Source organism: Lepidochelys olivacea (genome assembly GCF_965140295.1).
Source record: "Lepidochelys olivacea isolate rLepOli2 genome assembly, chromosome: 1".
Taxonomy (NCBI): Eukaryota; Metazoa; Chordata; order Testudines; family Cheloniidae; genus Lepidochelys; species Lepidochelys olivacea.
In genome coordinates this window covers 340459056-340486118 of record NC_140411.1, presented here as the reverse complement: position 1 = coordinate 340486118, position 27063 = coordinate 340459056, and the positions used below count along the sequence as shown (strand labels likewise).

The 27063-nt window shown below is 41.7% G+C and overlaps 1 protein-coding gene across 4 annotated transcripts in view; it reads right to left on the bottom strand.

Moving 5' to 3' along the window:
• Window positions 1–253: 253 nt before the first annotated feature.
• Window positions 254–27063, bottom strand: part of UPF2 (UPF2 regulator of nonsense mediated mRNA decay) — a gene marked incomplete at its 3' end in the record, with an annotated part of 133945 nt that continues 107135 nt past the window's right edge. For 2 of the 4 annotated variants that reach the window (XM_084623474.1, XM_084623476.1), the window contains 4 exons: window positions 25744–25885; window positions 20126–20246; window positions 3571–3631; window positions 254–1512 (listed from right to left, as the gene is read on the bottom strand). In XM_084623474.1, the coding sequence (XP_084479600.1) occupies window positions 3598–3631; window positions 20126–20246; window positions 25744–25885 (297 nt within the window). Of the gene's footprint in view, window positions 1513–3570; window positions 3632–20121; window positions 20247–25743; window positions 25886–27063 lie in introns of those variants that run through there. The other 2 variants (XM_084623475.1, XM_084623477.1) reach the window with 2 other exon arrangements.

The following is a 27063-nucleotide window of genomic DNA, read 5'->3' as shown; positions in this document are numbered from 1 at the left end:
CTAGACAGCAGCCAGGGGGAACTCAGGCTGTCTCAATGAAGACTGTACAGTACTATCTGTGTCTGATCTAGTTTGTCAGCTTGTTGGGGCAGGGACCGTCTCATGTTTGTACACTGTCATATACTCCTTATGACACTCAAATAAGTGAAATGCTGGACAGAAATATCCTCCAGGGCATTTAGTACATAATGTATTAATATTATTTCAGATCATCATTTACTGCAAAATGAACTTAAAGAGAGACAGACACTAATTCTAAATTACAACACTTTATTGCAGCATCGGCAAAGGTCAGATTTCTGAAGCTGGTGAAGATCGGGCGGCATTTCTGTGTGAAATGTTACAATTTTACAAGTCTTTTTATTCTACATGCAAAAACCAAACCAGTGGTAGAAAGAATTTTAAAAGAGCTAGAAAAAAAGATTTAATCAAGTAGTAGCATACAGATGTGCTCTTTAACTGAATGTACTACACCTACCTGAAAGCGAACAAAAAAACACAACTATACTAATAAATAACAGATTGTCAGAAACGGACCAAGAAACCTCATTTCTACCTAGAAAAAAAATAAAATAAAAATTCTATTTATTTCCAGACTTTTTTTTTCCCCTTTTTTTTAAGACACAAAGGCTTGTCAACCCGTGAAGGTCAACGAAACATTTGGATCCGCTCCTTGATGTCCTTCTGTCATGCTGACTGGCACATTTTGGTTTTCAATGATACTTACAATGGGCTCAACTATATCCCTGTTCTTAGGCTGGTGTCAGGCTGTTCTATGCAATTTGGGTAAACACTGTGTCAATAAACTTCACATTTTGTCTTTAACCTTAACAGACAATTTTATCTCCTTGGCTCTCTTTGATTTTCCCCCTCCCGCCTATTCCTTTTAGAAAAAGGTTATTGTTAAAACAAAAGCCTTTCCTCTGTGGAGTATCTGATGTTTGGTAATTGATCATAATTTTGTCATCCTACATGTCAGGGTTGCGATAAGATTTTACTGCTTGCTCTACACTTTTCTACTGTAGACTTGAAGCCCCCAAAAGAATATTCTTCTGCCACAGAATGCTCGATTCAGAGATAATGTAACTCCCACTGGGTTTAGAACTCTCTTTGTTTTTCCTCACATCGAGCCATCAAAACCCTTTCCGTTCCAGTGTAATCCATCTTATTTTTAATTGCTCTTTGTTGTAACTGAACTGCTCACTGGTCAAGTTAACCATCTCATTTATTTACTTCCATTCTCATGAGAAGATTAACCCTCACACGGTTCCTGTAACAAAATGCTTTTTTTGTAGGCCATGACTTGGAAGCTTCCACTTGTTCTGTTTTTAGTGGAGGCTGGTGTTTCTTCCCCACGGCTCCAGCCTGTCCCAGGTTTCGATTCTGAACTCTCTAGACTGACATGCTGAGATGTGTCCACGGCTCTCATTTAATTGCTGGAGGACTCCACTATCCACAACATCAGAGATACAGGACCTAATGAAATGACACTTGCTGCTGGATCAACGTCTCCTAAAAGGGGGGGGGGGGAGAAAGGAAATACATTATCCTTAAAGGACCAAAACCATGCAGTTGTACAGGACCTAAAGTTGGCTGTTGAGTTCGCCATGTCTGGATCTGTTTTATGGCCATTCCTACCCCTTGTAGCTTATATCCTTTAAATTCCATCTTTTCACTTTATAAATACTTTTACAAAAATTGTGTGTGCCAAAGGAAGGCAAATATACCACCATGCAAACAACCCCAGGAGACTGATCAGAGAAATTCTCCTTCCTGACCCATCTCCTCCAAAAATGGGGAAGCTAAGCTTTGCTTCAAGCACAAAAACGGACTACTGTGAGACAAGGCTACTGAGTAAGCATGCACCATTTGTCGAAAGGTAAGTAGATTTTTACTTTGCTTAAAATAGACTTTGCTTTCATGCATAATTTATTTCTTGCTGTACAAGATGTAACAGATGTGGGCAAAGTTTAAAGAAAAACTAGAGCTGGGCTTTCTAGAGTCAAATACTGAAATATTCTGAAAAACTTGTAATGACACATTAAAATCTTAGGTTATACCTAAAATGTGAAGCAATTCTATCTGGGTAAAAGAATGTAAATGAAAGAGATTATATCAGTATGGTTAGATGTGATATAAAGGAAACAAGGTTACATATAGAATGTTTGTATATTTCTGTTTATGCTGTTAAACGTATACGATAAAATATACAGGATATGCAATGGGGCTAAGTTCACACTACCACTGGAATCTTTACTGTTGTATTTTTTTACCGTTATTTCAACTGTGTGACTTTAGTATTACATTAATATAGATTTCTGTAGTGCTTTTTGCAAAACAAGTAGCACAGGAAGAAGCTTGAATTTTCATATCTTTAATTAAATGGAACTACTATAGAATGCCACAGAATTTTGCAAAAACAGTTCGATCTGCATTTTTTTTTTTAAAACACAATTTCTTCCTGTCTACTGTTGATGCAATTTTTGGGTTTGGCTGCATGTGTTCTGATGTAGTAACAATCTCCCTCATGCAAATTCTCCCACTAACAGCTGCCCCTATATTTGTGATAGAAAAAGCAGAGAATACACAGTTCTCCCTATATTTTGTATGATATGTCACAAAGCGGAGGGGCAAGAGTAGACTGCTAAAAATCTTAGCAGTAGCATACTGAGCATGTTCAAAAACAATATTTCAGTTACTTATAAAACTTTTCTATTACTAAATTTGTTCCTTCCAAACCTTGTAAAGCTGATAAATTCCCTTTATTAAGAAATATTTTCATGAAAAGTTTCCAATTAGAGCCTTTTGTGTTATAGGCACAACTAAAAAAATTAGAATTCCTTAAAATGGGGAAAGACTATCCATCTACCTTAGCCCTTGGCCAAAACATAAAAAACAGACCAACATTACCTTTTGACGAGATCAAATATGGAAAGGTTTTTAGACAAATTGTGAGCTACTGAAAATAGGATACTAAAATTGAATCCATTCTGGGTTTGTTTGTTTTTTGGTGTTACCTGCAAAACTTACTTTGCATTTCTAAAGCACTTTACAAATATGAATGTTGACTACAGCCCACAAGATAGATAAGGAATATACAGGGCTCACTTCACGCACCGCTGTAATGCAGCCATGTCTGAAGTAGACATTGCACTATTTTAAAAGTGCAAAGTACACTACAGTTTAGGTTCGGAAGTGAAGAACCCCATACACATTTGAAACAGGGAGATTTAGATAGGTAACACAGAATGTAATGATCCAAATTGGAACATGGGCAGGATTCCCAGGATAATACACCCACTCTCATGAAAAACCACAGTCTTGTTGAATAAGTAGTAATCCTTGAGTGTAATTCCATCAAGGGGATCTGCTGATATCAAACCATAAGAGCAAAACTCTTATGATTGGTTAATGCACGAGATCCTCAAGTTACAGATTTCCACTCAATCCCTTTGTCTCCTCCACCAACCCAAAACTCCATGCCCTTTTCATTCCTGAAGTAACCTCTTTCTTCCTGCGTGCCAAGTGCCCCCTTTCGGCCTCCTCCAAATACCTCCTCTCAAAACTCACTTTTCGGTGTGCTTTCCATGACTAATCTCAGCTTCGGCGCTGTCTGTTCCCTCTCTCTCGCCTGACCACGTTAAACAAAGAAACAGGAATGACACGAAATAGACACACAATGAGCATCTGATTTCTTTTTAAACATTACTGTTTCATTAGCAGATTTCCTTCTTACATCTTATGTTGCTCATAGTGGTGTTTTCTTGCTTTACCACCACCTCAGTTTGGATTGTATGATCTTCAGGGCAGGGACCTTGACCTTAAAGAACCATGCACACCAATGACAAGTAATATGTATATGCATGTGAACACAGACAGAGGTTGGAGTACTAGCGTAGGAATTTCAAGGCCTGGATTCAAGTCCCTGCTTTGGCACAGACTTCCTGTGTGACCTTGGAAAAATCACTTAATGTCTCTGTGCCTTAGCTCACCATCTGTAAAACGGAAATAACAACACTTCCTTACCTCACAGGGGTGCTGAGGATAAATACATTAAAGCTTGTGAGGCCTTTGGATATTACAGTAGTGTGTTGCCATGCAAGTACCTCAGATAGATTTTTATTCACAGGACTAATAGTTGATTATACATGGGATGGAGGAAATCTCAATGATTAATGCTTGCAGTCAATCTAAACATGTTAACAGGTGTGAAGTTGCTGAAAGGCAATATTTCTCAAACACACCTTTTCTTCAAATTACATACTTTGTTTTAGTCCATCCCTTTTGATACCAGAAAAGGATAACACTAGACAAGAAACAAGCGTTATCAAGCTCCATGTACAGTCAGTCTGTTCCTTTAGCAAAGTTTCAAAGTGCACATTATAGGTCTAGTATAGGGTGGAGACTGCTCAGATCAGTTTTTGTAGGATGAACAGACTTAAATGAATACATCACGCAAGCTTTATTCATTACAAAAAGTATTGTTTTCACCTTCACACAGCCCTAGACTCTCCTGACTTGCAGCGTCCCAATATAAATAGCTAAAAGCAAGAGTTGAAGCTATTTTAATAAACTATTTTACATGCTCATGCTTCCAAACAATAAGATACCCTGAAGCCAAACACAAAGCCAGCTATTAACCACTGTATTTAAACTGGTAATATAAGGAAAGTATCCTAAAGTGTAGTACTTTCCAGACTGCCATGAAACTGCAATGCTCTGAGCAGGTAGTTGCAGATCAAAATTTAACATCCTTTATTTAAAAATACTTGAAAAGACAAACAGGTGAAGCATGTCAATACAAATTTGCTTTTTATTTCCCTTAGCACTGACTGTAACCCTGCCTACACACCTGCATTATGTGAATGAGAACCACACATCTCCCCAACCTCTGGGAACCCAGTGAGCACTCACATGCTGGTATGAAGAGGTAGGAGATATACAGGAATGGGCCCTAGAGCTCTACATCTGCTTCTAACCATCCTGATCTTGCTCAATTCCTGTGCAGCCTGTTGAACACAGAAAAACCTGCAGGATCCCAGAGACTGGTTTTTCTCATCCCTTGAAGGTGGCACTTACAGTATATTTACACAGCAAAGGAAAACCCACGGATGGCCCATGCCAGCCAACTCGGGCTTGCCGACTTGGGCTGTGGGGCTCTTTCATTACCGCGTAGACTTTTGGTCTCAGGCTGGAGCCCAAGCTCTAGGACACGTGTGCACACATCCACACACATTTCTCTGTGAGGCAGGAGGGTCCCAGAACCTGGAAGTCCACACAGCAATGAAACAACCACACACAGCCTGGAGCCCTGCAAGCCTGAGTCGGCTGGCACGTGTCAGCCACGGTTGTCTACTTGCTTTGCACACATACCCTTAGGAGCACGGTGAACATTACACTGCTCTGCTGGACTTCCCCACTACTGCAGAAATTTGAGAGAGGAAGGGGGAAACATGTATGGGTGTGCATGCAGGCAGATGCATGTTGCACAGCAAGAGGAAAGAATCGAAGAGGGGACTGAGAAGAGGCCAAGATTGGAGGGACTGGGTGAAGATGGCTGAGGATTGTGGTGGAAAGCAGAGTTATTTCAGAGTTTTGAAAACCAAGACAGCAGTGTTTGAATCTGAAGTGGTTAGGATGCCTAGGAAAACAGAGGATGGGAGCAACAGATCCCATGTCCCGTGTAATGTTGCTACAGCCTCTCCACTCCCCCTTTTAAAAGAGTAGGGACTGAGAACGCTAATATGGGAGTCAAATAAGGATTTCAGAAGAGGCAGAATCAAAATAAGGATGAAGTCTGGCAAAGATCTGGGAACTGTGACATACCAACATATAGAGCTTCTCTAGTCTTGGAAAATTACTAGTCCTAGCACTTAGTGTAGACAAAGAAAGATATGTTAAGCCGAATGTAGTCAACTTTAAAGTGGACCTGTGAGAAGAGAAGTTGGGATCCAAGATGACCAAGATTTCTGGCCTTTAGAGTAAAGCTGAAAGAAGAGAGAAATGCAAGAAGATGGGTCAAAAGGACAGCTGTATGGAGAGTTATACAAGCAGTACCCTTGCTCAACAGCGGAAACAGGAAATTATCATGTTAGCAGATCTAAATTTTCCCTTGTTAAGCTTGCCTTTATTTCTCAGCATTAATAAAACAGGCTTTATTATGGGATTTTAATGAATATTTGGGTAATAAAATCCCAACATCCTGTTATTGTCTTTATGCTTCATTTCTCATTTAAATTGGTCATAGAAAAAAATCAGACAGATGTAAAATAAGTGATCCCAAAACTGTCATGACAAATGGTTTCACTGAAATCCAATTTGATTAGGTTTGTCAACCAGTAGACAATCACAAGAAGTGTCTTCTTACAGAGCATACAACCCCACAGGTGAAGGAGTTTATACTACTGAGACTAATTGGTGAGGTTTACTCTTCTCCCAAACAAACCACTCCTTAGAAGCATGCTCTTTGATGCAGATCAGATAATTAGTTCCTCTTTCCATGAAAAACTTCTGAAAAAGCAATTAGTCTTTAAGCTACTGCTATTAAAAGGAGAGGTTTTTAAAAGCAAACTAGAAGTTAAAAATGGCATGAAAATCACTATTTCTATGCTCAGATTTCTTCTTTGCAATCTCTGGTGCATTTATTAATAGATGATTTATATCTTTAAAACACGGGCCCAAATTTCATAATATGTTGCTTATGTATACTTCCCAGACCTGACAGAGCTCTGTGTAAGTTCAAAAGCTTGTCTCTCTCACCAACAGAAGACAGTCCAACAAAAGGTATTATCTCACCCCCCTGTCTCTCTAATATTCTGGGACCAAAACGGCTACAACAATGCTGCATAATATATAACAAATCAGTTAAGCAACCTGAATATAGTTTAAACCATTCTGGCTTTCTGGCCTGCTGAGATATATTTCCCAAAAGTATTAAACACATTTTTAAAAGGAATTTATTTGAAACAAGAATCTACACCTGAGATTTATAGTAGAATAGTTTAGTAGTGGGGCTATCCTTCCTGAACAAAGACTAAAAAATTAATGATGTCTTCTGTGAAAGTATCAGATTGACAATTTTAAGGACTGAAGTCCTAGTATTATGCACAGAACCAGTGCAGAACAGGAAGTGGTAGTGCAAACTTTCCCCACTCTAGTCCACCAATGTACCTCGACCTTGATCTGGAAGGACATATCCTGAGGGAGCTGATGGTAGATTATCTTGGAATTCTTGTTGAGTCTCAGTGGAAACCCAAGACTTACTGGGCATAAAGACAGAGTAAGACCAGCAGGTCCTTAGACCTAACACTAAGCAAGCAGAAAATCTAACAACAACAACAACAAAATTCCTTTGGTTTATGGTCCAAGAGTTTGCAAGAATCTAATGACTAAAAGTATGAGGTCAGCAAACTTCTTTGTATTCCTAGTTCATCACACAAACAGGAGACTCGGAGGAGTGGCAAGGAACAGAGTGCTTTTATTATATTTAATTCTACAATTTATGGTGCCCCCAACACAGCAATAAGTATAGCATGTATATCTAGACAAACATACAGCATGCAAAATTAACTAGAGACAAGGTAATGATTGCTTGAGATCTCAGACGTCATAGTAATATTGCTTAAGAATGACTGAACTACTGACATGACTGACTAGATCAGGGATGGGCAAACTACGGCCCCCTGAAAAGGAATTTTGTCAAATTTACAAACTAAAATCTTTAAACAAACTGGTTAACCAAAGGGATTAAGTCCTGTTTTTAAGGGTCTCAACACAACCAGGCCTTGAACTGGAACAGTGGGTACCTAGGCACCAGCTGCCATCTTTTCCTACATCTCTCCTGACATGGATGCCACTGATCAAACACAGCAAGAAGTGCTAACAATTAAAACTGCAGCTTCTGAGTTAGGGCTAAAAGAAAAGGAGTACTTGTGGCACCTTAGAGACTAACTAATTTATTTGAGCATGAGCTTTCGTGAGCTACAGCTCACTTCATCGGATGCATACCGTGGAAACTGCAGCAGACTTTATGCATCCGATGAAGTGAGCTGTAGCTCACGAAAGCTCATGCTCAAATAAATTGGTTAGTCTCTAAGGTGCCACTAGTACTCCTTTTCTTTTTGCGAATACAGACTAACACGGCTGTTACTCTGAAACCTGAGTTAGGGCTGTATCGGGTAGCTGAAGTATTTGGCTTGCTAGGGGATTCCGAACTGGAGGAGAATAAAGCCAGCCAGCTCCTGTAGATGCAGCTTCTGCCACAAAGACCCTTGTTGCTCCTGCTCCTCTTGGTCAAGGAGGGGTTCCCCATTCTACTAGCTCTTGCTTCCTTATGGCCAGTGGCAGTTCTGGGGCTTCTTCTCCCTCCTTTTCCATTTTCATCAAGAAATGGTAGAGAGGGCAACAGGATGATGGGATGAATGGCTAGGAAGGAAGACATGCAAATATGACCGCAAGGGGTCACAAGTGGGAGCTGTGGGCAGAGCCTGGGTTAGTACCATGCAGGGTCGACTTTAGCAGGGTTTCATGGGTTCAACTACACCCACAGAAATCATGAAACCCAGGATGCAAAAACACAGTGTATGTGTGTGTGTATTTGGGTTCACTCCTTCGCACGAGAAACTGTGAGCAGCTCCATAGTCTGTGCCCTGCATCATGGTGATGCTGCTCCTGGCCACGTCACTTTGTGATGATGTTAGAGTTGTGTGCTGCTAGGCAGGCCCGAAGGGCAAAATCTACCAGAGGGAACACTGGTGGGTGGCAGGGTGATGCCTCCTTGTGTCCCGATCTCCTGAGCTCATGCTGGGGCCTCTGAGCAGCTGGGTCTGGATGCTGAACAGAGCCACCTCCCGCACTGTGTCCAGGGAAGGGTTTCTCTCATCGCCACAAGTAACTGGGATTGGCCCCAGGACAGCCACACAGAGAGGAGCAGCCTTACCGGATCATCACTCCTCCTTCCCCCACCTTCGGCCCTCTCATTGTATCATGCTCTCTTTGTATTTATTTTTCATTTTGTTTCATACTGCGATTACACTCCACTTTATTACACTGCAACCACTGAATTAGGAGGCTGTGCCTGTCCCTGCTACCAGGCTACATTCCCACTCCAGTTTGACCCTTGAACACAATCTTAAACATGAATGTGCTAGCGGTGCCCACACAATAGTGATAACCAGCAATTAAGACCACAATAAATGGAAGACTAGTCTGGCATGTGTGGAGGGGCTGTCTAATCTGTGTCTTTAGCCTGATTAAAATTTCACATCAACAACATTCAGTTAGACAAAGGATCCTTGTAGAACCCATCCCTCGAAGTTACAGATGCCACAGTTAACATTTTTAAAATGTTTCAGCAGGATGGCTCGATCTGTCAGTAGCTTTTCAGCACAATACAAATGTTGAGGTTCATGTCATAGCTAATAATAAAAAAGTACGGGTGAAACACCATGCCAATTTCTCCACCACTTGCAGACTGTTTAAAATCCTCAAACAAATATTTATTTAAAAGCAATCTCTGACAATCTCCAACATAACACACCCAGAACTGTTACCGGCATGAATCCAACCAGGAAGTTCTAGAACAACAACAAAAACCTGCCTTCCTTAAAGCAAACATGCTGCTATTTTAGTAAATATTATGGTCACTGAGCCCTGACTCATTACTGTGTGAAACGAGCCCCACAATGTGTCAGTCTGATCAGTAATAGGCACACACGGAAAATGAAGAAGAAAGGAGAGAGCACCCATCACATAAATGGGAAAACAAATATGTTGCTTTACTAACTCACTCTCACATTGGAAAAGTCGTGCTTCTTGAAACAGGAAATCCCTAACCTACAGGCCAGATTGCAATACCCTTGCTCACAATGCATAGTACTTTACACCACAAATCTCTCTGAAGTCATTGGGAGTAAGGTGTGAGTAAAGGGTATCGCAAAGGGGCGTTAAGCATTAAGGCATTCTTCAAGATTGTGTTCACTATTCTGTTGCCCCTTATTTACTGTGCTGAGAGAGAGAGAAAGAGAGAGAGACAGACAAAACTAGGTACAAAAATTTTTAAGCTTGAGGGGAGAGTTGCATAGGGGGGTGCAGAACTTCTACAAGACCTGCTACATAATACAGCACCTGGGAGTCCACTCCACTCCCCCCATGGCAGGCACTGCCCACTTGTCAGTGATGCACAAGGGCCTGTGTCCCTTGGGGAGCACAGGGGAGCCAGAGGCTAGGAGCTGCAGAAGAAGCAGCAGCCCCAGAATGGGTTCCCAGGACTCACTCCCATCCCCAGTGACTGTCAGAGCATTTTCATCAGTGAGACCCTCCAACTTCATTGAATGTCACTTCATTCCCAGCCCTGTATCCCCAGAGACACCCCAACCCATTGAATGTCACTGCACCCCTCAGCCTGCTATTACCAGAGATCCCCCAACCCTAATCTCAGTGAAACCCCCAATCCATCCTGCCAAACTTCAGTATGTATTTTGTTTTAATAATTTGTATGAGGCTTGTTGCCTCATTAAAAAAAACCTAGCAAGTATAAATAGCTTAATAAGCTGAAAATGGCATGGAATTATGGAATATATACACACACACACACACACTCCGGCCGGGGTGCTGGGTCGGGGGCCGGACCATGTGGCTTGGCCCCGCTCCAGCCGGGGCTCTGGGTCGGGGCCACACCTTGCGGCTCGGCCCTGCTCTGGCCAGGGCACAGGGTCAGGGCTGCACCATGTGGCTCGGCCCCACTCCGGTGCTCCAGCAAGGGTGCAGGGTTGGGGGCTGCACCACACGGCTCCCAGAAGCCGCGGCATGACCCCCCTCCAGCTCCTACGCACTCTAATGGGAGCTGCAGGGGCAGACAGGGCAGTGTGCAGAGTGGCCTGCCGCGCCTCCGTGTAGGAGCTGCAGAAAGGACATGCCTCTGCTTCCAGGAGCCACTTGAGGTAAGCCCCACTCGGAGCCTGCACCCTGAGCCTCTCCCCCTTCCCCAGCCCTGATCCTCCTCCTGCTCTCCAAACCCCTCGATCCCAGCCCAGAGCACCCTCCTGCACCCCAAATGTCTCATCCCCAGCCCCACCCCAGAGCTCGCACCCCCTCCTGCATCCCAACCCCAATTTGGTGAGCATTCATGGCCCACCATACAATTTCTATTCCCCGATGTGGCCCTCAGGCCAAAAAGTTTGCCCACCCCGTTTTAGATGATTTTAAAACAGAAGTATTTCAGAATGGTATCTAGAAATAGCTATTAATCTGCAAAAAACTCAGACTTCTAATAGGCTTAAATTGTGGTGTCTGCTGGTCTGGCAGCTGCTTTTAAAGGAAAACTGTACTGCTTTTCTAATACGTGTTGCTGAGATAGATTTTGTAAGAGATTACTATAGAAATACTTATTAAAGAAAGGCTTGCAGAGGTTACAATCATTCAGTGGATGCGAGTGGTTCAGAAGCCTTGTCTACACTCCATAGCCAGTATAGCTATGTTGGTAGAACCCTCTAGTGGAGATGCAATATAAACCAGCAGATGCATTGGTTCTGCCAGCACAGCTACACCGCCTCCCCAAATGACGTTACCTATGCCAACAGAAACACCCTATGCAGTTGCATCTACACTGGTGGTTCTGCTAGCGCAGCTATGTTGGTTAGGGGGTGTGATTTTTTTCTTCACACTGTCAGCTGACAGAGCTATGCCAGCAAAAATTTGTAATGCAGTACAGACCTGAGCTTGCATGCACCTCAGGCTCAGCTGAGTTCCTGTAGGAAAGTTGTACTGAGAAGGGAAGTTTTTCCCATTGACCACAGGTCTGGTCTACTCTACAAACTTAGGTTGACGGAAGCCGCCTTATGTTGACATAATAATGTATGCAGCTACATTACCAGGTCCCTTTCGCTGACCTAACTCACCTGTTACATTGACTTAATTACTCCACTTCGGCGAGAGGTGTAGCGCTTAATTTGATGTTGATGGGTCAACAGAGAGCAGCGTAGATGCAGCATTGTGTAAGTCCATTGAATTGACCTCCAGAAGATGCCCCACAATGCCCTGCTGTCAGGGCCGGATGTAGGGGCAGGAGAGCTGGGCGACCACCTGCGGTGCCAGGCTTGTGGGGCGCTGGGGTTGGTGTGCTGTTTTTGTTGTTAGCGACAAAAGGGAAAATAGAATAGAAAAACAAATTAATTGACCTTATGGCAAGGAAGGTGCTTGATAGCACTGATGCAGCTTGGTAAAGTGAAGTAATAGTGGACTGCACTCCTGACATTAATCAGTGAAAAGATGTCATTTACAGTAAGATTTGTTGATGACGAGGATGGCTGTGTTAAAGTAAAGGAACACTTCACCTGTGTTCGGTCTGAGGATGATTCTACTGGAAAGGCCTAACAGAACTGTTTAAGAATGTCTGATTGAGAATAAAATAAAGCTTAAGGACTGCAGCGGCCAAGGCTACGACAACAGCATGAACACGAAGGGAAGAAACAGTGCTGTCCAGGCAAAGATCCCTGCACTGAATCCAAGAGCTTTCTTCATGCTTTGTAGCAGCCATTCTCCACCTGGTTATGTCAGATGCAGCCTCATCTTCTTTAGATTCAGTGTGTCTCTTTGGAGTACTGCAAAGGATAGACATCCTGTTTTCAGCATCAGCTATCAGGTGGAAGATCCTCATGGACAAGGATACAAATCTGACTGTGAAGCCACTAAGTGACACACACTGGGAGAGCCTCATTGACAACATAAGGCCAGTGAGGTACCAAGTGACCGAGATGGATGACGCCCTGATGGAACTGGCACAGTCGAGTAAAGCCAAAGCCAGAATCTGACACAAGGCGGAAAGCCTGGCAAACTAGATCACTGACTTCAAATTTCTGGTCTCAATTGTGGTTTGGCACAATATCCTGTTCCAAGTAAATGTTGTAAGCAAGGCATTACAAACTCAGTTGATGGACATCGCGACTGCTACTACTTTGATGAGAAGCTGCCTTGATTTCGTTGTGGGCTACGAAGAAAATGGATTTGAAGATGCCATCACTAGTACCAAAGGAATGGTGGAAAACTTAGGAGTGGAGCCTGTCTTCAAGGAAACTTGTATTCATCGGAAGAAGAGACAGTTTGGTTACAAGAGCACAGATGAGGTGATGGGAAGCTCGGAAGAAAAATCTCAGATGACTTTTTTTGCTTGCTCATTGACACTGTTTGAGTGTCCATTGAAGAAAGGTTTGGACAAATGAAGCATCTCAAAAAGATGTGGGGTTTTTTGAATGACCTTACTAAGCTGCCAGTGTACAGGAAAATGCTTGAACAATTCTACGGACCGTCACCAGATGCTGATACATGGGGAATGTTCTTACGTCAATGATAAAGACCTCTATGTCGACTGGACAACATCTGTCACAGTTTGCAACATGGGAAGCAAACTCCACTCCAAGTTCTCGAATTCATTCATGAAGCAGAACTGAAAGATACTTTTCCAAATATGTCGATAACTTTGAAGATTCTGCTCACACTGCTGGGCTGGTCAGAGTTGAGAATGGTGAGTGCAGCTTTTGGAAGCTCAGGCTCATTAAAACAAATCTTCAATCAACCATGGCTGACGAGGCTGACATTGCTTGCTATTTTATTGCTTGAAAATGCCATTGGCCAGTCTTTGGATCTCTCTGACACTGTACTTCAGTTTGTGAACGCAAAGGTGAGAAAAGCGACCTTCTGAATAAAAGAACTAAGATTAATTTTCTAACGGGGTCACCCATTGTAACACTATTTAATACTGGTCCACCTAATGTTGGTGTACAATTCAATTTCTTTATGTTAGTACATTTCAGTTATTCTTAAAATTAAAAAGTTTCTATAAACTTAGAGAAAATAAATGTCTTTTAGTTTGCTTATATATGGCATGAATAAGAAGAGACTTACAGATTGTAGCATGCACATTTATCGTCTTATATGACAGGGATAAATCATAAATGCAAATTGTGCAAAGTTGTGAAATGGGCTACAAATACAATAAAAAATAAGGTATTCAAAAGTTTAACAAATGAAGGGGAGTCGTCAAAGATGCTCCTCACCGGGGGTGCCATTTGGCCTAGGGCCAGCCCTGTCCACTGTGACCACTCTGGAGATCATTTTCAACTCTGCTGCACAGCAGCCAGGTACGCAGGAAGCAGCCTCTCCCCTCCTGAAGCCCCAGGAACTTTTGAATTCCTATTTCCAGTTTGATCAGCATGGACAGCTTGGCAGCCCAGCTGACCATGGCAATTCAATGCCGCAAACGTTCTCCAGCATTGGAGTATACAGGAGGTGGTGGGACCTTATTCGTTTGTGGGTAGAAAAGTCTGTGCAGGCACAGCTCCAATTCAGCTGTAGAAATGTTGACATCTACGAAAAGATCGTGTGGGGTAGGGTGAAGAAGCGATGCACCAGGGACATGCGTAAGTGCTGCATGAAAATCAAAGAACTTTGGCAGGCATGCCAGAAGGCAAGGGAGGTGAACAGTCGTGCTGGTTCTGCGCCACAGACATGCTGTTCTACTAAGAGCTGCATGTGATTCTCAGTGGCGACTCCACCACTACCACCAAACGTAGTGTGGCTACCTCCCACGCTGAGTCCCAGTCCCAGTCCGAGTCCTGGGCCACCTCAGGCAACAATGAGGAAGACATTGTGGATGAGGAAGAGAATGGGAGACAGGAGAGCAGGAGATCCATTTTCCCTGAGACCCAGGAGCTATTTTTAACCCCAGAGCAGTCCAGCCGGTCGCAGGACAGCATCGTGGCCGAGCATGATGGGAAGGTACCTCTGGTGGGTATGCAATTCCAATCAAACTGTCGGGGTTACATGCTCTCACATCTTATGTTTCATCTGAAGAAAAAGTGAGGTGCGGTGGGGATCTGTTTCCCAGTGTCTGCTAGACACTTGTGATCCCCCACCCATGGTGATTTCCAGGTCCCTCAACCATAGTTTCCCTAATATGCCTGTGGTCTGGGTGGCTGGGATCGGTGTTGAACTCACAGTCTGCAAGCCTAGGGCAACGGCTACAGTGTTGGGAGGGAGAGGGGTGGGATGGGTTTCCTGTGTTCTCTCATGGCAATCTGCAACCCCCACTGGAGCTGCTGTGGACAAAGACCACAGGTTGGGAGGCTTGACACTAGTCCCTGGCCTCCAAGCACCGACCATGGTGCTAAGGGAAAGGGGCATTGTCCACCTGCTCATCTGTGCTCCCAACGTGGGTTGCCCATAAGTTGCAGCACAAGGCCCGTTGCCCATGCTGTTGGCTCACACTCACCATGGCTGGAACAGCAAACCGGTTCACTGAATAGCTAGGGGGATACTGATTATGTTCTGGCTTGCACTTCAGTGTAATAAGGGAAATGATTTTAAAATATCTACTTTGTACTAGACTCAGTGTATGCACTGACAATGGTTACCTTGTGCTTTGCATGCCTTACAGTGGAAAGCTTGGCCTTCAGCACAGCCTTCACACTGACAGAGAGGCTTTTGCAAATTAGAAGATGGAAAAAAGAAAACGTATGATGATATATTCAATGAGATAACGAATGTCTCTGGGACAGCTGACACTGAGCTAAGAGCATGGAGAATTTCATTGTCTGAAGACATGGACAGGGAGACCAGGAGAGCATCCTAGGAACATGAGCGTGCCACGCAGGATGAGATGCTGCAGATTATGAAGGACCAGTCAGACATGTTGAGGCATCTGGTTGAGCTTCAAGAAAAATAGCTTGAGGCTAGACTCCCTCTGCAGAACAGCCTGCAAGCATTGCCCTGTTTCCAATCCCCTCCCCGATACGTTCCAGAATGTGGGGTGTGGGCGGGAAAGAAGGTGCAGTATTCCTGCCACTCAATACCGGGGACAATACTAAGAACAAAAGGTGGCCATTCGAAGATCTTTGATGGGCAAAACTTCTGTGCTTACACAGAACAAGTTGACTTGGTTTCTCCCTTCCCAATTTTATCACACCGTTTTCCCAAGGTTAAATTATTTTTCTGGTCTTTCAGTTTCTTTATGTTTGTGAAGTAAAAGTCGAAAATGAAATACTCTATTTATTCCAAGTTTGGGGGGGGAGAAGGGGAGGTACAGGGAAACTGATGCAACGGAGGGGATTGGTATGGAAAGGCACAACACAGATGAGCAACGCACATTACTGTGGCTCATTACTGAAACAGGTTTTCAAAGCCTCCTGGAGAGACAGAGCTCCTTGCTGGGCTCTTCTTATTGCCTTGGTAGTTGGCTGCTCAAAACTACCTGCCAGCCTATCCACCTCCATGCCGCACTCATGTGGAAACTTCTCTCCCTTTGCTTCACAGATATTATGGAGCACAGAGCATGTAGCGATAACAATGGAGATACTGCTTTCACTGAGGTCTAACCCAATAAGTAAACTGCGCCAGCTACCCTTTACATGTCCAAAGGCACATGCCACCACCATTCTGTCCTTGCTCAGAGTATTGTTGAACCGCTCCTAAGTGCTGTCCAGGTGGCTGGTGTACGGCTTCAGGAGCTACGGGAGCGAGGGGTAGGCTGGGTCTCTCAGGATCACTATTGGCATATCTATGTCATCAATGGTTGTTTTGCGATCCAGAAAGAAAGTCCCTGATTGCAGCTTTCTGAACAGACCTGTGCTCCTAAAGTTGTGCACATCATGCACCTTTCCTGACCATCCCTGATATCGGTAAAATGCCCCGTAATCCACCAGTGCTTGCAACACCATTGAAAAGTATACCTTATGATTTATGTTCTCTTTGGCGAGGTGGTCTGGTGCCAAGATAGGGACATGAGTGCCATCTATCACCCCACTGCAGTTAAGGAACTTCATTGCAGCAAAACCATCCACTATGTCCTGCACATTTCTCAGAGTCACTACCCTTTTTAGCAGAAGTCGATTAATGGCTCGTAAACTTGGATCACAACTCCTCCCATGGTGGATTTACCAACTCCGAATTGATTCCCCACTGATCGGTAAAGCAGTCTGTCATTGCAAGTTTCCACAGAGTGATCGCCACTCGCTTCTCCACTGTCAGAGCAGGTCTCATTTTAGTGTTGCTGCATTTCAGGGCTGGGAGAAGCTCTTCACAAAGTTCCTGGAAAGTGGCCTTCCGCATTCAAAAGTTCTGCAGCCACTGCTCATCATCCCATAACTACGTAACAATGTGATCCCACCAGTCAGTGCTTGTTTCCTGGGAACAGAACCGGTGCTCCACCATGTTCAGCTGCTGCGCAACTGCCAGCAACAATCGGGAATTGTTTTGTTCTATGGTTTGCAGCAGGGCTGCTTGAAGGACATCAAAACGTTTCGCGTGGTGGCTCCTATCTCAGCTCTGGAAATACCACAGGATAAGGCGAGAGGTATTTGTAATGCTCACAACAAGAGTGCACAGCTGAGTGGAGTCCATGCTTCTTGAAAACAGGTGCGAAAAAGTATGAGGAGTTTGCCATTGATATCAGAGTAGGGGAGGGAGGAAATCATGGGAGATCAAAGCCATGTTCCCATTCCACCCTGCAACAATGTTTTGGTCCCACGAGGCATGGCAAGTTCCCAAAAGGCCCTGCGGCTAGCTGCACTGGGGATAGCTACCCACGGCGCACTGCTCTGTGCATTCATGCAAGTGCTGCGAGTGAGGACACACTCCACCAAGACAATGAGCATGGTGTGAACATGCCTGACCAACAATTATTGCTGTAGACACATGCCGATTTAAATTAAGTTGACTTAACTTTGTAGTGTAGGCAGTGAGTCAGAGTTAGCTGATTGTTGTTTCTTTGGAAAGTGTCAGAGTGTATTTTAAAAGTTTATGGAGATCAAGTTTAAAACCAAACTACATTTTTTTTGGAGGGGGGTGGGGGAAGAGGGGCTGTAGACACTTTGTCTCGAAGGACCCAAGGAAGGGAGAAGGAACACAAGGGAAACCTAAAACTTCCAATCCAAAAGTGCTACCAAAATGAAGCTGGTGAGATTATTGGACTATAGGACTGGAACACCAGACATGAGATTTTTTTTTTTTTAAGCTAATAAAGGGAAGTTTCTATCCATGTAATGCTCCCCTCTATCCACCACCAAATTAATCAGTGTTTGAAAAAAGGAGGAAGCAGATCAACTAAGTGCATACCAGGCATGGCAGTCTGTGTGTACAGATGTGTTTTCTACGTGCATGGAGAAAACACACGACCGGCTTATGTCATCACTGCAGAGTTAACTCAAGTTACCTACATTCCAGATTCAGAGTGGCCACACTGAATTAACACTCAAGCTGCACAGACCAATTTAATTTACAGTCAATTACAGGTGATTGTATTATGATGAGATGATCTAACCTGAGCTGTACCCTATACCCTGAGAGGACAGCCAAATCAAGTTAAAAGCATCACCACATTCGACTTTAAAATGTGTGTGTGGGGCAGGACTTGGTTTTGGAGAGACACTCGAGTTAACTCTGCAATGAAGACAAGCCCATATGAGGTAGGCAAAAACAAGGTAATTGAAAACCAAACTATGTTTATTCTCTGCCAGCACAAATTGCAGATACATGTTGAAACTTGCCTCAGGAAGGGGTTCTACATTGTCTTAGCTAGTGTTGGTTACAGTGAGAAAAAAAACTCCTTCCACCTCACAGGAGCGTGGCTGCTTCCACGCAACAAAGTTTTACCATGCCCTTTTTATTTGTTAATTAATTATAAAAGCCATTTGCACTTTTTTTGGTAAGAGATGGAAGGAGTCTGAAATTCTATGTAAAAAGGAGGTTTTGTTTTTTGTTTTTTTAAATGAACCTACTGAAACAAACTGCAGGTTTGTTCTCTGGATAATTTTCTCACCAGCCTCTGGAGCTTCAAGAGCTTCAATTTCTACTCAACAAGATGCATTGGAACAGCTCTGACTTATTGTGACTAATCACTGCTGTGTCTAATCCAGGACCCTTGCCTTTGACTGGGCTAGGTTTGGATGCTTCAGAGAAGATCAAACCCATCCCATAATTCACCTGGCCAATTGTGGATCTTCATAAACCACGGGGGAAATTCCTTCCTTCCTTCCTTTTCATCATGAAGTTCAATTTGCTCTGTACCTTTTTCCTCCATTTTACAAAACTGTAAATGTTACTGACACTTAAATTTAGATAATCAGTTTTTAAATTAAGATGAACTACTTGCTTCAACCTCTTCCTGCAGCACTGAATAATCATAATTCATACTGCACTGGAAACAGACAGCGTTTTACAAAATTAAGACTTATTTACTTCCCTGCCTCAAAAAATGTAAGGATGACACTGTACTATATAAAAATATTTTTACCCCAATTTTTGTGCCCTCTTGTTCTCCTATTACAGAAGATTAACAGTAGCTCCCATTTGGTTTTAATTAAAATGTTTTATGTAATTCAGCACTTGCCAGATTAGCTCATCTCAGGTTTTAGAAGCTTTTTGTCATATGAAAGCCCACCACATCATATCGCTAACCGTTTTTTGCTGCCCTTCTTAGGATCATTTCCATTGTACTCTTTTGAGGTGAAAGAATTCATAATATTTTGTTTTTCTCCTGTGACATCAAGATCAGAAACTCTCTGTCTTATTCTAATGTTTAAGAATATGTCAATTAGCCTCTAACCCACCTAGATTTTAGACTCTGAAATGATAATTGGGAATAGCTCTTTTCAATCCAATATTGCTTTTCAGTATGTGTCCACCATGCTGCAAATCAAATGAGTTTACAGTGGAATCTCTGTCCCTCTGTTTTCCTTCCATTTATGACAATACAAAATTGAGTGTTTCAAGCTTACAGAATTGAAAGAACCGCAATTACATTAGAATTCTTAAAGAAGTTTTAAACTTCCTTCCCGCGCACTTTCTGTGTGAAAATAAAGAACTACGCCTTTTCTTCTGAAGCCAGTGGTACAAGCTTTGATTATAATGTAAACAATTAAATCAGGATTCCTTGGCAATCTCCCAACTCTCCCCTATACTATGGTCATTGGATAACCAACACATAAAACTAACCTGCCAAGTATTTTAATAGTTGGTAGAATAACATTACTTTAAACAGAAACAGCTTCATTTCAGTGCATAGATCATTAACTTTGTGTTATGCTGGAACTTACTTAGAAACAGAATTAACAACTTTAAGGAAAGGTTGTCTTACCTCCCACCAGTTTTAAAGATTAGATCTGCATTAGGTGCTCCCTTTGGATGCTGGTAACGTGGCCGCCGTTCACGATTAGTATTTGCTGGAGCTGGACGCTGTGCCAGAGACTGTAACATCTCTGTAATTTCATACAAAAAGGTTGAACAGTTTTTGCCTCTTTTTTATTAAGTGGAATTTACACAGACTAAATAGTATAGTAACACATATTTCTGAAATGCGTATAAACCAATTATTAAAAACGTTTTGATTCATACTTTTATATATTTGTGGGCAAAACTTTCCCCAGGGCAGCCAACTCATGTCCATAACAGATACTTTTAAAAATACTTTTGAAATTGCATAGGCAGTTTTGATATTTCCAAGCTATGCTATGATGTGTACTCTGATTTGCAGCTGCTGCTGGATGTTCAGATAGGAGCAGTTGCCAGCCAGCAGTGCTTTTCATCTTTCGTACTTGGTAAGAAAGCTCTGACCTTTTCTTTCCGATACTGGAACCCGCCTTGGTCATTCACTTATGTCATTTGATATTGGACCACTGCAGTGCTATAAGTGGATACCCCTAAAAACTATCCAGAAGTAACACCAAGTGCAAAAGGCAGCTGCCACTTAAGCACTTAAAAATCATTCAGCAAAACTTTCTTTGTACAAGGAGAGAGAAATAATTAACATGACTAGAGTAGACTTCTGGGCAGCTAAAGTAAATGGCTATTTAATTTGATAACCTGTGTGTTTATTAGCATACCATGGTGAGTCTACCTTCATAGACCATGAGTTAGGGGTACATGAACATGTTTAATTGAAAGTACCTCTGAAGTCTACCTGTGCAAGGATATGCATTGCTCAGCAAACATGAACAGATGGAATAAACAAAGGGGAAAAGTGGACTGATCTGTTAATTAGATTACTCTTGAAAGTCTGCTCTGTCTGGTTCTCTAATCTCTCGTAATCTCATTCAAGACATGTCCAGCATCTGCTAGAAACTACTTTGTAGTGTACTGGTAGAGTTTTGCACTGATTATAGTAATGAAAACTAAAGTCAATTAATGAGATTTCATCATGTTTACAAAAGAGGGAAGTTCAGAGAGTGCAATGGATGCTCCACCTTGCCCATTTATTGTGAAATTATTATTTTAAATGTTTTATCAAAGACACGATGAATATGAGAAACATCTAATTTTGGGGAGGATTTAGTAGCTACTGGTTATTAAACCATGGTATCCATAAAAGAACATAAGAATGGCCATACTGTGACAAACCAATGGTCTATCTAGCCTAGTATCCTCTCTTCCAACAGCAGCCAGTGTCAGATGCTTCAGAGGCAATAAACAGAATAGGGCAATTATTGAGTGATCCATGTCACTCGTCCAGTCTCAGCTTCTGGGAGTGAGACATTTGGGACACCCAGAGCATGGTGTTGTATCCCTGACCATCTTGGCTAATAGCCATTGATGTACCTATAGTCCATAAACTCATGTAATTCTTTTTAAAACCCAGTTATACTTTTGGCCTTCACAACATTCCCAGGCAAAAGGTTCCACAGGTTGACTGTGGATTGTGTGAAGAAGTTCTTCCTTATGTTTGTTTTAAACCTGCTGCCTATTACTTTCATTGTGTGACCCCCTGGTTCCTGTATTATGTGAAGGGGTAAATGACACTTCCTTGTTCACTTTCTCTGCACTTTTCATCATACAGACCTCTATCATATCTGCCCTTAATCATCTCTTTTCGAAGCTGAACAGTTCCAGTCTTTTTAATCTCTCTTTGCATGGAAGCTGTTCCATAACCCTAATAATTTTTTAAAAAGAAAAGGAGTACTTGTGGCACCTTAGAGACTAACAAATTTATTTGAGCATAAGCTTTCGTGAGCTACAGCTCACTTTTTGTTGCCCTTCTCTATACTTTTCCCAATTCTAATATAACTTTTTTTGAGATGGAGTGACCAGAATTATATGCAGTATTAAAGGTGTGGGTGTACCATGGATTTATACAGTGGCATTATGATATCTTCTGTCTTCTCATCTATCCCTTTCCTGATGCTTTACAACATTCTGTGACTGCTGCTGCACACTGAGCACATGTTTTCAGAGAACTATCCAACTATCTCTTTCTTGAATGAAAACAAGTAATTTGGACCCCATCATTTTGTATGTATAGTTGGGATAATGTTTTCCAATAGGCATTACTTTGCCATTAACACTGCATTTCATCTGACATTTTGTTTCCCAGTCACCAAGTTAGCGAGATCCCTTTGGCACTTTTCAGAGTCAGCTTTGAATTTAACTATTTTGAGTAATTTTGTATTGTCTTCAAATTTCACTACCTCACTGTTCACCTCCTTTTCCAGATCATTTGCGAATATGTTGAACAGAACAGGTCCCAGTCCAGATCTTTGTGGGAACCCATTATTTATCTCCCTCCATTCTGAAAACTGACCATTTATTCCTACCCTTTGTTTCCTATCTTTTAACTAGTTACTGATCCATGAGGACCTTGCCTCTTATCCCGTGACTGCCTACTTTCCTTAAGAGCCTTTGGTGAGAGACCTTATCAAAGGCTTTCTGAAAGTATAAGTACACTGTATTACCTAGATCATCCTTGTTCACACACTTGCTGACATTCTCTAAGAATTGTAATAGATTGGTGAGGCATGATTTCCATCTACAAAAGTCATGTAGACTCTTCCCCAATATATTGTGTTCATCTATCTGTATGTCTGATAATTCTGTTCTTTGCTATAGTTTCAATCAATTTGCCTGGTACTGAAGTTATGTTTACTGGCCTCTAATTGCCAGGATTACCTCAGGATCGTCTTTAAAGAAGTCAGCATTACACTAGTTATCCTCCAGTCATCTGATCCAGAGGCTGCTTTAAGCGATAGGTTACATATCACAACTAGTAGTTCTGCAGTTTCATATTTGAGTTCCTTCAGAACTTTTGGGTGCATATCATCTGGTCCTGGTGACTTGCTACTGTTTATCAATTTGTTCCAAAACCTCCTCTATTGACACCTGAATCTGAGACAGTTCCTCAGATCTGTCACTTAAAAAGGATGGCTCAGGTGTGAGAATCTCCCTCATGTAATTTGCAGTGAAGACAGATGCAAAGAATTAATTTAGTGTCTTCACAATGACCTTGTTCCCCCACATTCCACATCCCTCAGATACAAAGCATAGTTCTGGCTATCAGGACGGACACATTATGGAAGTGAACAGCTGGGGGATAACAGGAATTGATGAGAGGGGATGAAAGGCAGGCAGCAACTAGAAATATTGTGTATGCACCTCTCAGCCCAGGTATTAAGAGGGTGCAGGTTTTGTGGAGTACAACCAGCACTAAGATAAGGAAAAATAATGGAGGCAGACTGGGTACTGGGAGAGAGTAGGTGGGGAATAAGGACAAATGTTAATGGGTTCACCACATGGCATCAGCTATTTTGAGTGTTACCCTACCTTGTTTTTCAGATGAGAATTATAGGAACACAAACAGAAAGACTCTAATCTATATTAGAGAATCATCAATTCTAAATTACTACTTTGACTTTTTAAAAACTAAATGGATTTTTTTTTTTGTTAAATTACAGTAGGCAGTTTAACAGGCTTCATTTGTTAATTTATTTAACAGACTTGGATTAGCAGCTAGCCTATTCCTATTAGAAAAATGTACATATAGACTTTAGACAATGTTGAGATTTTGTTGGTAACGTTTAAAAATTTCTCTCTCCTTACTGGTTCTAGTAATCCTTTAGAAGCTTGAAACTGAAATCTGATATACTCCTTTCCACTACACTCACATGATTGTTATTCTAGGGTTAACTCATGAAGAACAGTAAGCTAATGCATTAGTTTATAAAAATATGATAGAAAAGAGTGAATATTGACTTTGCAAACAGATTTAACAGATCAAATTTTGGGCCTACAAAACTGACTTGTCCTTTTATTCGTCTTTGTTATGAACATAATCCTAGTATAAAGCAGTGGGAGAAAAATCAACACAGAAAAGAAGAACCAGAGACATTTGCCATCTTAACGTCTTATTGTAAATCTATTACTGCTGCTTGCCTTTTTAAATATGCCAAATGGGAATATTCATGAGAAAATGAAAAAACTGGCACCAGTAACCAGTTTCATTCATCCACCACAAAATTGAGGTCCTTTATTGTTTTACTGCATGAGAAGTGCAATTCTTAACAGCTCACAACAGAATCCTATCCTAAATGAATTACATTTATAAAGGTTCTCCATACAAATCAACAAACTGATCATGCCAAAACCATGTGTGTATTGACCTTAAAAAAAACCAAACAAACCAGGAACTCTACATAATGGGAAAAAAACAGCATCACAATATAGAATTTGTTAAGAGTTGTAGTGTAAAATGTGACCACAGCACTCAAGCTGCCTAAATATGAAAAGCCTTTTTTCATTTTCAGCCTGGGCTTTGCAACAAGGAAGTACCTGGCAAAAGGAAGTTTTAAACAGTTTGGGAGGTTTAAAATGGTTTGTTTGAAATCTGTATTCTATTTACAATTTCAGAGCTCCACAGCTATTATGCTTCTGGAAAAATATGATACAGGGGCTCACTGAATTTGGTTCTCATGTCACAGACTTCTGAAACATGTTTTGTATTCCATGGCTTTTATTGGATTAATAGGGTTGTTTTGAATTTAAAATTTCAATTTTACAAACTACAGTTCATTATTATTTATCAAATACAGAAATGTGACTTACTGCTTTATAACTTACAGCTTATATTATGTTTCAGTTTCGAAGTGGAAATCACCTCTATTAACAGACGAAGAATTGTGGAGGCATTAAATGGAAAAAAGTGATTTAAGGACTGAGAATATCATCCACTTTATTAGGTTTGGCCCTGATTATGATCAGAGTATGCCAAGGAAAATGGAATCTGATATAACATATTGAATTCACTAGGATACAGCTATATCTGATTTGCTGATTGCTTCATAGGCTTCATTTTGTCTATTCAATATCACTTGAATTAAATATGAATTGATTTGTAAAAGATACATAATTAGTATAAAATATTTATCCTGTCACTATATTCAAACACCCTCCTTTAGAATGCTGAAATGCAGGAGAAATTATGAAATTTCAACTTCAACAATGTCAGTATGAACCAATCACTGCTATTAGCCAGGCTAAGGCAGTCATTTTGATGCGTATACTGTAATATGTACTAACACACCTTCACTCAATTGTACACAATCCATTTCCCTTGCACCTGACTGGCTTTTGTTCCTGCTGCATTGCAGGTGACAGCACAGACATCATGTGCTAGGCTACAGAGTATCAGATAAACTGCTTTTTTTGGTATGATTTCCCTAAATGCAACAATTTTATATCTCAAGGTGTATAAAAAGAACTCAAAACTCAGTGCAATATAATTACACTTCCCCATAATGTTAACCTAACCTGTATGTACTGGTTTCACATTCCACTGGGATTCCTAGCGGTTCTGACAACCAGCATTGTGCATGCTGAGGCATACAGAAGAGTGGAGTTGGTTGCAGCAGGGACACATGTCTTGGGACTGAATTTTTATAGATTAATTTCTCTAGGAATAAAACCCTATTATTTTGAAAGATAATTTCATACCCTGATAGTCCTCTTGTTCTTGCCGTTCATTAATATCCAGAGTGAGCTTTTTCATTCTCATTCTCTCCTCTTGCTCAGCTTGTTGTTGATTCCAGTGGTTGGCAGCAAGTTGAGAAGACATTGGCACATTTAGGATCTTAAACTGAAAGAAAAAATAATCTCTTCAAGTACATATCATACCTTACTTTACAAAGAACAAAAAGAAGAGACTAATTATATGATAAGAAATGTCTTAAGTTGAATTTTATTATTTCTGAACAACCCTGAAAATATACATTATTGAACAAGTTTCTGGGGGGGGAAAGTATGTTCCGTACTTTCATATATGTTCACACACACAAATGAAAACACTAGAATCTATACGACTGCTAAATTTTAAAGCCCATTAGATACAAGTAGAATTCTCGATCTGAGAAACAGATATATTTAGTGTAATTCATTAAGTAAACTCTCTCAGTAAGTTTATCCTTGTAAATAAAACTTTTGATACTATCTCCCACAGTATTCTTGCCAGCAGGTTAAAGTAATATGGATTGGATGAATGGACTATAATGTGGATAGAAAGCTGGCTAGATTGTCAGGCTCAATGGGTAGTGATCAATGGTTCGATGTCTAGTTAGTCTATCAAGCGGAGTGCTCTAGGGGTTGGTCCTGGGGCCAGTTTTGTTCAACATCTTTATTAATGATCTGGATGATGGGATTAATTGCACCCTCAGCAAGTTAGCAGATGACACTAAACTGGGGGGAGAGGTAGATACGCTGGAGCGTAGGGATAGGGTCCAGAGTAACCTAGTTAAATTGGACGATTGGCCAAAAGAAATCTGAGGAGGTTCAACAAGGACAAGTGCAGAGTCCTGCACTTAAGACGGAAGAATCCCATGCACCGCTACAGGCTGGGGACCGACTGACTAAGCAGCCATTCTGCAGAAAAGGATGCGGGGATTACAGTGGACAAGAAGCTGGATATGAGCTAGTGTGCCCTTGTTGCCAAGAAGGCCAACAGCATATTGGGCTGTATTAGTAGGACCACTGCCAGCAGGTCAAGGGAAGTGATTATTCCCTCTATTTGGCACTGGTGAGGCCACACCTGGAGTATTGTGTCCAGTTTTGGTCCCCCCACTACAGAAGGGATGTGGACAAATTGGAGAGAGTGCAGCATAGGGCAATGGAAATGATTAAGGGGGCTAGGGCGCATGACTTATGAGGAAAGGCTGAAGGAACTGGGATTATTTAGTCTGCAGAAGAGAAGAGTGAGGGGGAATTTGATAGCAGCCTTCAACAACCTGAAGGGGGGTTCCAAAGAGGATGGAGCTAGGCTGT